Source organism: Nerophis ophidion, linkage group LG06, assembly GCF_033978795.1.
Source record: "Nerophis ophidion isolate RoL-2023_Sa linkage group LG06, RoL_Noph_v1.0, whole genome shotgun sequence".
NCBI lineage: Eukaryota > Metazoa > Chordata > Actinopteri > Syngnathiformes > Syngnathidae > Nerophis > Nerophis ophidion.
The window spans coordinates 33,721,607-33,736,178 of record NC_084616.1 but is presented as its reverse complement, the minus strand read 5'-3'; the positions used below and the strand labels follow the sequence as shown (position 1 = coordinate 33,736,178).

The following is a 14,572-nucleotide window of genomic DNA, read 5'->3' as shown; positions in this document are numbered from 1 at the left end:
TGTGGAAAAAATACATCATTTGTGGTGCTGAGTTGTGCTTTAGAAGACATGTAGTATAGCTATAATAATCATACATGATGTGTTAGGCTAGGCTTGCGCGATATAGACAATATACGATGTGCATTATATAAATTTGGCCGACGATAAAGCTTTTAATACTGTAGTCATGTCGTGATAATGCGTGTTAATGACACACTCTAGCTGTGTCATGCAAATAAACCAGGTTTCTTACAATATATTTATCACTGGAGGACAATGAATAAGTAAACATGCCATACTACACACCGTAGGAGGATACAAAAAGCATAACTGCTACACTCAAGCTTTTGAGTGTAAACAGAGGTGGGCGGATCGAAACAAATATCAACAGTCACGATAGCAAGTATAGTATCAGTAGAGTTAGCAAATAATTGGCTAGATTATAAAATTTTAGTATGAACCTCGGTATGGCTAATTTTACCCCTGTAACTACTCAGTATTGAATGGATTCTCAAATTTGTAGTATAGCCCAAACATAATGTGACATATCCAAACAACAGAAGATTAAATACTTAGTAGCTGTCATCACGTGGGGGGTCGCAGCTGACTGCGGGGTCGTTCTCTCGGGATGCAGAACGGACAACTTTGGACAAAGCGTGAAGGTAGGAGTATGATTTATTGTCATAAATCATAGCTTAAACCAAAAACAGAAAACAAGCAAAACGAAAGCGTTCCGTTCGCACAAGAAGCTAAAGAAACACAACTTAGCATTGGAGCCATAAACTAGGAAACTTACTATCTGTGGCATGAACAAACAAGACTTATGTGGACCAGGCATGAAGCTAACAATAACGCCAGACCAACTGACTGGCAAAGGCAAACTTAAATAGTGCTCGGGAAGCAAGTGAGCACTAATCAGAGAAGGGTGAACCCAATGAGTAACCATGGCAACCAAAACAAACTCACAGGTCCACAAACAATAACTGAAAGAGTCCAAAACTAACAGTAAACACAAAAACATGATCCGGACCACGGATCATGACAATAGCATTTAAAGTAAATGAGCAATTAGATTAATAATAGTTTTCAGAATGTACAGTAACACAACTGGAAACAATGCAATATGTTACCACATACGTCAGCAGTTAAATTTAGGCGCCTAGTAGAGATGCGCGGATAGGCAATTATATTATCCGCATCACCATAATCGTCATCCACCCACCGTCCACCCGAACCAACAATTTATCAGGACCGTAGCCGCCCGCCAACCGCCCGCTGAATTACATCAGAGGTTGACCACCTTTACCACTCACAGAGCTATTTAAACCTGTTTCAGAGAGTAATCAATTCAATTGGAACCGCTAACGTTCTCGCGACTATTCAATAGCTTCATCCTGATGACAAGAATATGGTTATGCTGTGGTTATTGCCTTTGACACCTTCGACAACATGTACGAACCGATAGTGGCTTCAGCAACATGTTGTGTGCAACTTCCGCAATCACACGTATGAGATTGAAAGGCATACTGGGTGATACAGAGTACATTGATGGTTGTGATATAAACAACTTTAACACTTACTAACACGCGCCACGCTGTGAAGCCACACAATACAAGATTGACAAACACATTTCGGGAGAACATCCTCACAGTAAAACAACATAAATGCAACACAACTAATACCCATAATCCTTTGTATTCATGACACTTCCTGAATATATTTTACACCCCTGCGCCCTCAACCCCGCCCACCTTACCGACGCAAGGGGGGGTTGGAGTGTATAAAATAGTATAGTCAGGAAGTTTCATGAATACAAAGGATTATGGGTATTTGTTGTGTTCCATTTATGTTGTGTTACTGTGAGGATGTTCTTCGAAATGTGTTTGTCGTTCTTAATTGGTGTGGCTTCAAAGCGTGTCGCATATTACTAAGAGTGTTAAAATTGTTTATATCACAACCATTAGTGTACTCTGTGTCACCCAGTATGCCTTGCAGTCGTGTGTGTGTTGCCGCCAAAGCCACACACAACATGATGCTGGATTGATAAGCAGATCGTGCATGATGTAGAATGTGACAAAGCCAATGAAGTCATATCACGCACTAATACTTAATATCTGGGTGACTGCCGACAATCATCCAAGAGAATAATAGCGTCGCCTATTGACTTCTTCGCTTTATGACACGGGTCTTAAATGTCCCTTTGAATGGCAAAGGATACCGATCCCAGAACCGTGTATATCAAATATTCTGTATGGTTCAACCGCCACCTGCCCGAATCTAATTAAAATCTATTTATTCGTCATGTCAACCGCCCGACCCGCCCGACCCGCGGTTTACCCGCGGACTCCGCGGTCGAGACCGCAAACCGCGTATCTCTAGCGCCTAGCTATGCAACCCATTTTAAAATGCTTTTATAATCATTTAGTGACCAAATAAATGTCATAATAATACATCGTATATTGCAAAAAACTGCATAAATATCGTGATATACGATTTAGGCCGTTTCTCCCATCCCTATGTCACTCGTGTATGGCCTAAGTGTTGCAGAGTGAACTACAAGCTGTGCTGCTCCGGTAGCACCAGACTTTTTTTGTTTTGGGATTTTTTTCATGAAAGTTAAAATGTGGGAAAAATACAGAAAACTATTAAAACAGATGGGCGCAGGGAGAGAAAGGCAAAATATGTGATATTCTCCAGGAAAACATGAGTGTTGACATGTTGTGTATTTGTCAGAAAAATAATATCACAGGCAACACAGTACAGGTGCATGTTTTGCCAAATTTTCATCCTTATAGAGGCTCTAGCTTATACAAACAAATACAAACCTCATGGAGAGTCCCATTTTTCACATGTCTGTACGAAAGGAAGTGTACACACTGCTGTCTATAGATTGGACATAGAATCTTAACTTGAATACAAATACGATAACTCAAGTATTGTCATTTGAGCCGAGCTGACAATGTGAATGAAATTTAGACTTAAAGTTAGTGGTTTTGGTGTTAAATGTTGTTAAGGCTGTTTTCCTCTAAGAGATTATATAATATTTACATTTACTAATTGGCCCCTTACTAGGAGTTATGTGTTAAGGAAATATTTCTGTGTATTCACATTGAAATAACATCTTTGTCTTCGCAGCTGGACGACACCAGCTCATCAGAGGGAAGCACGATTGACATCAAGCCAGATGTGGAGGAGGTGGTGGTGGTGGAGCCGGTGGAGGAATACATGGAACCAGAAGCATGCTGGACAGATGGTGAGACCACTGCTCCCATGGCACCCATTACCTCCAGTCCACAGCGCCGAGACTCCCTTGGGCTGAGTGAAAATGATAGGGCAGCTGGGTGAATGACGGTTTCATTATAAAGGGTCACTCAAGCATGGTGGCTATTTATCATCTCTGTCTGACTCTCTCGCAACTGATCCCTGCCTGCCCTCAAGATATTTCTTCATTACTTCTTGAATACTGTTAGGCCTGAATGGGAGAGGGTTTTTTTTAGGGAAACATAGTCATATTCTACTTACTTTCACAAATTCCTTAATTTAAGGATTTGTGTTTTCTTTGGTAATATAGTCACGGTTCTTGACCTCAAGATGGGCTGGTTCAAAAGACAGGTCATGTTTGAATTGAGGTATGGGATACATCAGGGCTGTCAGACATGACTATGCCTTTCTTTCATTTCATAAGTGTTCAGTTGCCTTCCTTGTGCTTTAATGTAGAGGTTTTCTTATGTACTTTACCCATTCCCAGAAGCATCCAGGAGTGGAGCTGTCTAATTATTTTTGACCTATTTATCCATGCCATATTTGAAACTGCATGCTGAGGTATGAGGCATCCAATCAAGGAAGAAAGGGCACAGTCTCGCTGAAGCTCATGTAATCTGCGACTTAGTACATAGATGAATCCTTCTTTAACGTGACTCCATGCTTGTCACGTGTCACTGATTTAAAAAAAATTGAATGAAATTCCCATCTCCCCCATGTGTTCATATAGGGTGTGTGGCCAAGTACAAGTGCTGTGATGTTGACATTACCATGGGCTGGGGGAAACCGTGGTGGTTCTTGAGGAAAACTTGCTACCTGATTGTAGAGCATAACTGGTTTGAGACCCTCATCATCTTCATGATCCTCCTAAGCAGTGGAGCTCTGGTGAGTCATGGCGTGTGAAGATAAATGTACAACGTGTTGTGGTGGGGCGTCTAAAAGCACTGCTGTTGCCGACTTCCTGTTGGAGGAGGAGCCTTTAATTTCATTTGCATTTTTTTCATTTAGTTTGCAGTTGGCTCCAAAATACATTCTTCAAACTAAAAAATATAAGAACACCACTAACGGATTGCATAAGTACTAATAGTCAAGGAGACCGGAATTAACTAGTAATGGTCTGTATTTGTCACAGTTTGAAAAAAACTTTGTAAAACGTTCTAAACATACCAGAGACGCAAACAACAATTTTCAGTTCAGGCTGTCTGTTTTAGGATGGAACGATAAGAAAATGATCATGATTTTTGTGACTAGATATATCAAGATATTGTTGAATGGGCTCAAAAAGTACTTAAACTTGTGTCTTTTTAACAAGTTGTATTTTTTTTTATATCCATAAATAACTAAATAGACACATTATAGTTTTCTTGACAGAAGAAACAATTATTCATCTGACTTCTTAAAGGTGAACTGAATTTTAATTTTTTTATTTTGCCTATTGTTCACAATAAGAAAAAAAAAGGTTATTTTTTTCGCTTTCTAAAATATAAAAATTGGCTAGTTCTTGGTGGCTAGCAATGCAGCTAATTGAAGCAATCAATTCTACCACTAAATCACTTTAAAAATGCATTTAACACCTTTCACCAATAATTAATTTACGTTCTGTAACCTGCATAATGACCAGGCTGTAGCACATTTTTTTTACTGTAGGAGCAAAGCATTTTTGGTTGAAAAAAGGAGATAAAGAAGTAAAATACAGCACTTTGTCATCAGTTTCTGATAACTAAAAACTTGTTGAAGAATAAACAAGTGATTCAATTATAAATAAAGATTTCCACACATAGTAGTAATCATCAACTTAAAGTGCCTTCTTTGCGGATTGTAATAGAGATCCATCTGGATTCATGAACTTAATTCTAAACATTTCTTCACAAAAAAAGAAATCTTTAACATCAATATTTATGGAACATGTCCACCAAAAAATCTAGCTGTCAACACTGAATATTGCACTGTTGCATTTTTTTTTCACATTTTATGAACTTACATTCATATTTTGTTGAAATAGTATTCAATAAATATATTTATAAAGGATTTTTGAATTGTTGCTATTTTTAGAATATTTTTGTAAAATCTCACGTACCCCTTGGCATACCTTCAAGTAGCCCCAGGGGTACGCGTACCCCCATTTGAGAACCACTGTTTTAGAGGGCTTGACTCCCATTAGCCGCATCTTCCAAATGTTTTTATCATCTTTATAATAATACATTTTTTTAAAAGACACGTGTTCTTGTCTCTCATAATTATTGTGAACCATAGGCAAAATTCTTAAAAAAGTGCAGTTTCTTTAAGAGTCATACTATGAATCCAAAAAGTATTCACCTTTTCCACATTGTTATACTACAGTCATATTCCAAAATGGAATGAAATACTTTTTGTTCTCCAAAATTTTACAGAATAATAATTTCAAAAGTATTTTTTTGCAAATGTATTAAAAAAATAAAAAATAAAATCATATATACATACCATAGGTAATCACAGCCTTTGCTCAATATTTTGTTGATACTTTTTTGGCAGCAATTACAGCCTCAACCCTTTGTTAATATGATGCCACAAGCTTGGCACACCTATTTTCTGGGAGTTTCATGCATTCTTCTTTGCTCATTCCTCTTTGCAGCACCTTTCAAGCTTCATCAGGTTGAATAGGAAAGCGCTAGTTTTCATCCAGGATGTCTCTGTACATTGTTGCGTTCATCTTAATCTAGTCAGGGAGGTAACCAACAACCCAATACCATCACTTCAGTGAAGCATGGTGGTGGCAGCAGCATCGTGCTGTGGGCATGTTTTTCAGCTGCAGGAACTGGAGACTAGTCAAGGTAGAGGGAAAGATGAATACAGCAATGTACATAGACATCCTGGATGAAAACCAACATTTCCTATCCAACCTGATGGAGCTTGAATGGTGCTGCATATAGGAATGGACAAAACTGCCCAAAGATATGTGTGCCATGCTTGTGGCATTGTATTCAAAAAGACTTGAGTCTGTAATTGCTGCCAAAAGCGCATTAACAGTATTGAGTGAAGGCTGTGAATACTTATGTACATCAGCTTTAAAATGTTTTTTTATTTGTAATACATTTGTAAAATGTTTTTAAAAACCTTTTCACATTTTCATTATGGGTTATTATCTGTAGAGTTTTGAGGATAAAAATGAATTAATTCAATTTCGGAATAATGCAGTAGCATCACAAAGTGTGGAAAAAGTGAAATGCTGTGAATAATTTCTGGATTAACTGTATTCTTATTATTTGAGGTTTTTAAATATCTTTGTCTTCTTCTGTTTTAATTTGTAAATTGTTAGAATGTTTCTTAAAATGAAAGGCAAAACAGGGGATGTTTATGTTAATGTGTTTTGTATGCACGCTAGCTACTTCTCCAGGAAATTAGCAGTATCACTGTGAGCTTTTCAGAGTGGTAATCAATCACGGTTTTATGACAATTACAATTTTAAATGGTAACCAACAATTTTATCGCAGTTTATTATTACGACTATAATCATTACGTCCCTGTATACAATGGAGGACAAGAAAACGCGTACAAGAGAAAACATCAACCAAAAATGACTAGACAAAGAGAGAAGTAAAACTAAAGAAAATATTAGAGTTGCTTTTGAACGGTGGAAAGATCTTCAAGAACAAAATGATTTAAAAATGGAAGTAATGTTCTTGTTGAAGCGATAAATATTAGCACTATAGTATTAGCATTAGAGCTGCAGCTACAGCCTCAATGCATAGTTTAGGGAAAACAGTTAATACAAACAACATTTCTGCTTGCCATAACCTTAATTCTTTTTTTCCCCGAATAAATGCACATCCTCAGCATTGAAATTACACTTTTAACGTGTGCATTAAAACATTAAACTCTCCATGCCTTAACACAGATCACAACACCAAAACGCAACCACTCTCATGTGCGCTTTGTTACAACGGCTGTGCGGAAACTATGTCACTGTATTTAACATTTTGGGCACCACATGCGAAATGGATTTTGCAAACGACACCCTTAAGGAACTTTACCATTTATTTAACTGTTGTTCTTTTATGGCTGAAGGTCAATTGGGATGTGGAGAATGTTCCTCCATCCATCCATTTTATACCGCTTATCCTTAAGCATGTCAAATTCTACTTAAAGAACAGCAAATATTTCTGTATTTGTAAGAGATGTCCGATAATACCGGACTGCAGATATTATCGGCCGATAAATGCTTTAAAATGTAATATCGGAAAATATCGTTAAGGGTTTTAAAATTATAGGTATCGGTTTCAAAAAGTAAAAGTTATGACTTTTTAAAACGCCGCTATGGACACGGACGTAGGGAGCAGTACAGAGCACCAATAAACCTTAAAGGCTCTGCCTTTGCATGCCGGCCCATTCACATAATATCTAGGGTCTTGGTCAACATCCATACAGGTCACACTGAGGGTGGCCGTATGAACAACTTTAACACTGTTACAAATATGCGCCGCACTGTGAGCCCACACCGAACAAGAATGACAAACACATTTTGGGAGAACATCCGCACCGTAACACAACATAAACACAACAGAACAAATAACCAGTACCCCTTGCAGCACTAACTCTTCTGGGACGCTAGAATATACACCCCCCGCTTTCCCCCACCTCAAATCCGCTCCCCCCCCACCCCCACCCACCCACACTCCGCCCACCTCAACCTCCTCATGCTCTCTCAGGGTGAGCATGTTCCAAATTCCAAGCTGCTGTTATGAGGCATGTTAAAAAAAATAATGTACTTTGTCACTTCAATAATAAATAACTCAAGTTGATTTATTTTGGAAAACTTTGTTACATTGTTTAATGCATCAAGCGGGGCATCACAACAAAATTAGGCATAATGATGTGTTAATTCTACTACTGTATATATCGGTATCGGTTGATATCGGTATCGGTAATTAAGAGTTGGACAATATTGGATATATGCAAAAAAGCCATTATCGAACATCTCTAGTATTTGTGAATTTGTTTTAGTTATTTGATTTATTTTCCCTTGTGAATCACTGCATTCAGTTCATTAGCAAGATTGTAAATTATCAAAGTGTCTTCCTGCGTGTGATGTTTGTGTCGTGTTTCTCCAAAAGGCCTTTGAGGATGTGTACATTGAGCAAAGGAAAACCATCCGGTTCATTCTGGAATATGCAGACCGAGTTTTTACCTACATCTTTATCCTGGAGATGTTGCTGAAATGGGTGGCCTATGGTTTTGTCAAGTACTTCACCAACGCTTGGTGTTGGCTGGACTTCTTCATTGTGGATGTAAGTCCCTTTCTTGTCTGAATTAGAAGTTGTAGTTGTCCCTCAAACACAAAAAACACACACTGGCGTAATGATGCATACATTAGAATTCTACTGCAATTTATTTAGTATGAACCAAAAAAGCGAGCTATTTTTTAACAATTCTAATACTGTATATATGCTATTCCAATAGCTACACGTAGTGTAAATGAAGTTAGATTTTGACATATTAGTTACCGATTATATTTAAAAAGACATGTCTATAAGATGTGTCTTTTACTTCCCAATCCCTGTTGTTATGGTCTGCACCTCTGAGAGGCTTCAATATGTGCAACAACCCTCTTGTTTTCAATATATCATTGCTTAGTATGTTGGTTGCAAGGTGACATTAACTCCCTTATGCAACATATTGAAATAAAACTAAAGGAAAATACTCAGTCAGCCAATCAATAACTGTGCTTATTGATTGCAGCCATATTCAAGTCTTGCGCAGAGCGTCGGGATGTTTCAAAGAAGTGTCTTTGTAAAGCTGTCTCTGCACTTGTCATTTATAACATCTTGATATGAGCCTTTGTACCTTTTCTCTGTGAACTTCTTTACTCCCCTTATCTGGTGTCAAGCTTGAAGGACCGGGAAAGAGAATGTTATATTATTGAGCACAAAAACAGCACAAACATCATATGATCACTTTGTAATGGTGATCTATAGCAAAACACAATATTTCATATTGATGGTAAAACACAAAATGTTTAAATGTATTAGAATACATTTTTCTCCGACTTCAGTCCTTCTTCTTGAACCGAATACTTCTCCGCAGCCTAAACCTATGAATGGATCCCCATCAATGGCTAGACGTTTCTAATTTGATTATTTGTTACAAGCGTATTTAACACAACACATACCCTCTGTTGAAAAAGCCAAAGTGCACACTTTAGTCCTTTTATATATTGATTCTGCTTGTTGCCATTGGAGACTCCCTCCCTGTAGGTGTGCTCCCAAATAGTTTGGGACGGTGCAGCTTTCCAGTCCATCACCTTAAGAACCAAAAGTACTAAAACTAACCAAGAGCAAGAACCTTGTTCCTCTCTTTCCTCATCCCCTGTCCAATCCTTTGGAAAGTGTAACCTCAGGACTGTGATGATATTGTGCTGAGATGTAATGATGGTGGGTGACAGGCGCCCAACGGTAAGTTTAGTCTTCACTAGCGCTCCCCCTTTTTAAACAGCAAAAAAAAAGACCTGTGCTTTGTGTTGTGACCTGATTGTGCCTCTTGCTGTTCCGTGTTGTGGGGTGCAACCTTTGCCGTGGACTCGGAAAAGGGGGCGGGGCACCATCATTAAAGCAGCCTATGTTATTGTCTGTGTGAATGTGCTTGACTCTTTTCCGCATTTACCCTTCTTTTATGTTATCCATTTAATTTTTGTATTCTTCTTTTATTATTAGAACACAGTTCTGTTATTATTTTAACATCAGGGCGTGAAAGATGCAGATGTCAACGTTAGAAGCATAGAATCTATCACATGTTGAATTATAAATTGATACTCGATATATCTTTCAAAAAACAAGTTAATGAGGATTGTTGATTACAATAACTATAAAGTATCTGAGTACGTTGCTTGCTAGTGTCATACTTCACTCATTCTTTCTTTTTCCCACTCAGACTGTCGTCATTATTTTGTTCTGTTCCCCGTTTGCTTTATTTCTGTTTGCGCTGTCGTCATCCTGGGATCACAGCCCCCAGATGTCATTGGCCTTGCCTTGCAGAAGGATGCTGAGGTACTGAGGCCCCGCCCACACAGCTGGCCCAGCGTGGGCCGCAGGCTGCCCACCCCAAATGGGTGCGCTCCAAGGGGTCAGGTGAAGGTGACAATTACCCCACCCAAACACTGTAGAATAAATCAAGGCAAAATCTTTATTTTTCTCTGTTTACCCGCCAGAGACACTTCTATACTTCCCAAATTCATTCATTGACAGTATGGCCTTTTTGTCTATTGCCTTGCAACTGCTGTTTACCCCCCCCCCCCCCCCCCCCAACCATTTAAAAAAATCATATTTAATGATTTTCTAATGGTGTCAGTCAAAATAAAGATTTTGCTTGTTACAACCCCCCAATGCGACTTTGGTAAGCTTTGGATGTTGTGTTCTCCTTGCGGGGAGTTTGAACAGTTGGTGTCAGTGGCTGGTTTGAGGTACGTTCACATGTGTTGACGTTTTCCTCGTCTGACAGAACTGCTGCTCCCCTCTCACACAGGCATCCGCCAGAACGCTGCACTCAATAGCAATAAAGATAAATTAATTTCCATATTCCTAATTGATGAGCAGACAAACGCACGACTGGAAGAACTTCCCAGCCACATTTTAACTTCTTAACGGCTGTCAACACACTAGATGTAATTTTTTTTAAGTCTTTCCTGCATCACTCACCAAACGGCCTCAAGTAACATTAGCGCTGCTTATTGACCACTTTCCATCATCCATTTCCTCCTTTTGTTAACGATGCAGTGCTGTAAATGTATCGAATTTAGATCTGCTACACAGCCCTGCAGCTATAGGGGCTCTGTGGTTAGCAAACCATCACTCATGCCCACTTTTGAATTGTTTTTACTACGTAAAAACTACATTTTAGCTCTTAATATATTTGTATTTTGCTCACTACATCCCTTCAGGGGCGTAGCACCAAATTCTGTGCCCTCATGCACAAGAATACCAAAGGTCCTCCATCCCACCCTAAACCCTAATTTCACCACCCCATGACCAGGGGAGGGGCATCACTAGGTTTGAAGAACAGGGGATCCCTTAATGGTCGCACCCTAATGAACGACATCATCGTTACTTATGGAACAGATTGCATTGGATATTAAGCGCTGACTAAGGTTCTTTAAATGATTTATAAATTATTTTATTGTAAAATCCTTAAAGGTGCCATATGTAATAATTTCATGTCAAATCATCATTGAATGGCCCTGATATGTCAAAAGGCATTACAAAATCATGTTAGTTTCGAATACCTTTATAACTGATAAGGGTAGTTGAGCCGGGATATGCTCATTTCAAAATTAGTTTTACAGCCCTGAAAATTGTTATTGTTTTCGTTTCGATGCCCCGCCTCCACCGTTAGACCAATAACAAAGTCTGTGAGTGTGTCACATTTAAGTTGCCAGTTACGCACTGCCCTCTTCGTCGAGCTACTGCCATTGGTAAGGTTACCAAACATATCAGACCTTAGTAAATCTAAAAGGCATCGTTACGATTCTCATCTTATTCATGACAAATCCAGGAACAAACGAGGATTTGTATCGGGGTGCCTTTGAAAGATGGAGACGATTGAAAGCGAAGAAGATTTTTTTATCTGACGCCAAACTTGCTAATTTCCTCCTTCATATGTGTGTCAGGCATTTGCGTTTTCTTATTACTCGTAATGAATGGAAATGGACATTTTGTTTGTAAACTATAGTTTCCATTATAGTCTATGATCTTGTCTAACGAAGCTAGTATGTTTGTGCAACGAATTCTTAGGAGCGAAGCAACATCACACTAGTGTGTGTAATGACACATCGACATATTTGCTGACGGGGAAATATATGCCCGTTAGCCTTTATGTCGATGTGTCATCTAACTAATAGGGCAAAATATATTTTTGACGAATATAACTCTTGTTGATATGGGTAGTCTCAGTGCCTATTTTGTTCTCAATATGCTGATATGCTGATGAAATGTGTTCCAACATTAGCATGGCTAATTACGGTTTCTGGTGCATATGCCGTGGTATTTGCTTGGCACAATAAAATGCATTACATGTAATGTACTTTGTACTTTTTGTATTGACAAGATAGTAGGTTATATGATTTATGTGTAGCATGTTTTTGTGTAACGTGGGTTGGCTCATAGAATTGCACCCTGCACTGAATGATGGTGATGTGCGTACGCGGAAGAGAATGCAGTGCGTCAGGTTGGATGCAACATGGAGTTATGCTGAACGAAATGTGGCGGTAATTTTACTTTTGGCCTTGGCTTGCCATCAAAGTAGGCCTACGAGATATACATTTACATTTATTTCGATGGTGGTCCGTGCGGTCAAACTAAACATTTTACCAGGGTAATGCCAACAATCTGTCCCGACTCCTGACTAAAATATTGCTGCGTAACTTTACAAATACATTTAGCTAATCGACATCTGTAAAATGTGGCATAATTACCATGTTGCAAGAAGCATAAACAAGAGAAACCCACAGCGTAGGACTTGTAGATTGCCATTTGAAGTTCCTTGGAGTAGGATTCGGATTCGGCTGCATATCTTGCATCCTCAGTCAGGGAGAGTGGGAAGGGACTACAGAATTTTGATCGTGATTGCACTACCATTTCTGGCCACATTTCTACATCTGATACCTTTAGATAGGTTTTTGGACTTTTTAAAGAGGGGATTAACATATCTAGAATCTCTAAATAAACCTCCAAACCTATTTAGTTTTTTATCTACAGAAAAAAGGTTTGTTTACAAAAAGCCAACAAATTCAATATTAATTCTATATACATATATATAATCATTATTCAGTTAAATATGGTTATCAATCTGTCAAGGTTTCCTTAACTTCAGAGTGTAGAGTTTAGTTGATACACATACAGGAATATTATCAGTGGATAATATAATCATAATATTACTGTAAATCATTATCATTATAATTATATTATCATAACTGCATCTTCAAGGAAGGAAGTCTCCCCGTCTTTAAAACTAGTGTGCCTTTGTTTCTAACTTTAATCTAGGGTCTTCGAATGCACCACCGTTCTGTGCAATGACACATAAAAGTAAAACGTGTACATAACATTCTTCTAATACTGCCACAAATAGATTTATTATATTTTTAACTTTCTTTTATCACCTCATCCTTGTATCAAAAATGTTGCTGCTGTGTAGTTAGTCTTCAACATTTTTAAATTGATTAAAAAAAACGTAATATTGAACTTTAATATTAACATTTATGATGTAATTTTTTTATAAGTTACATCATTAGATGACCAAAAAAAAAATATTCAAAGTTTACAAACGCCAAGACTCTCCCTTATGGACAATTTTAGGGTCTCCAATTAGTTTAACATGCATGTTTTTGGACTGTGGACAAAAAATAGGCTCACACAAAGGAAACATGCAAACTCCACAGTTGTTGTTCCTCATGTGCGGCCCTCTGCTCATTACAATTATACATTTTGTGGGGGATTTTTAATTCATCAGAAGTGTTCTTGGTGTTTGCCACTTTACATGAGAGGAGCTGCATCACTTTCTTGCTGTGTGCTATTCATGTTAAATGTGTGTAACTGGACTTGTATTCAGTGTGGTTTCTATGTCCCAACAGTGCTAGTAATTATATTAAGGTTACTGTATATATCCACCCGTTTTCTTGTTGCTCTTGTTCATGTTCTTGTTATCCCACTGCTATGTTGCAACTGAACTACATGTGATGACAAAGAGATAATATTGACACACTGTACATGTTTACTTGTATTCTTTCTCTTAGGTTCCCTTAGTTTGTCTGTCTTAAATTGTATGGGATTTTATGCCTCAGCCCGAGAGCGACACGGAGAGACATTGTTAGAGGGGCAAGGGTAAGGCTCTCAAGTCTGTTGGGTTTTTATCAGCTCCTGCAGGGTGACCTGTCTTCCTCTTGCCCAACCCTCCCCAACTCTTCCTCCGCTCTCCCAGCCCCCTTCCGCTTGTACCGTTTACTTAATCATGTCACGTACTTCTCTGCCTAATTTGCCCTCGATTTGAGTCTTATGTCTCGATCTCCTCTCTCTTTCTTTCTCTCAACTTCAAGTTTCTTTGCAGGTACACAGGACTTTTCGCTTCTCGGCAACTGCCCCAAATTAACCGACAAACAACCCCTATGGCCTTCTGCTACTAAAATTCCTATACACATAAAACCTATACTAAACACTGACCTTGTCTCTCAGTGTATATACATGTATTAATGCAATATTATACATGTATATACATGCATAGATTTATGTGTGTATGTCAAGCAACTCTCCTCGCCTATGCCAGGGCCGTCTCTCTTCCGTAGTGAATAATCTCACTTCTAACAATTTGGAAC

At 38.5% G+C, this 14,572-nt stretch overlaps 1 protein-coding gene and 1 long non-coding RNA gene across 9 annotated transcripts in view; one reads left to right on the top strand and one right to left on the bottom strand.

Annotated features, from left to right (window-relative positions):
* scn8aa (sodium channel, voltage gated, type VIII, alpha subunit a) overlaps positions 1–14,572 on the top strand; it is a 99,084-nt gene that overhangs the window by 70,260 nt on the left and 14,252 nt on the right. For all 7 annotated transcript variants that reach the window (XM_061903475.1, XM_061903478.1, XM_061903479.1 and 4 more), the window contains 3 exons: positions 3,115–3,232; positions 3,971–4,125; positions 8,331–8,504. In XM_061903475.1, coding sequence (XP_061759459.1) covers positions 3,115–3,232; positions 3,971–4,125; positions 8,331–8,504 — 447 coding nt within the window. The remainder of the gene's footprint in view (positions 1–3,114; positions 3,233–3,970; positions 4,126–8,330; positions 8,505–14,572) is intronic.
* On the bottom strand, positions 2,684–12,805 carry LOC133554561 (uncharacterized). 2 transcript variants are annotated; one of them, XR_009807143.1, is made up of 4 exons: positions 12,680–12,805; positions 9,061–9,103; positions 8,409–8,545; positions 2,684–3,294 (listed from the first exon to the last, which is right to left on the bottom strand). It is a non-coding gene; the product is annotated as an uncharacterized LOC133554561 (long non-coding RNA). The 2 variants fall into 2 exon arrangements; XR_009807142.1 differs by having other exon boundaries at positions 8,409–9,103.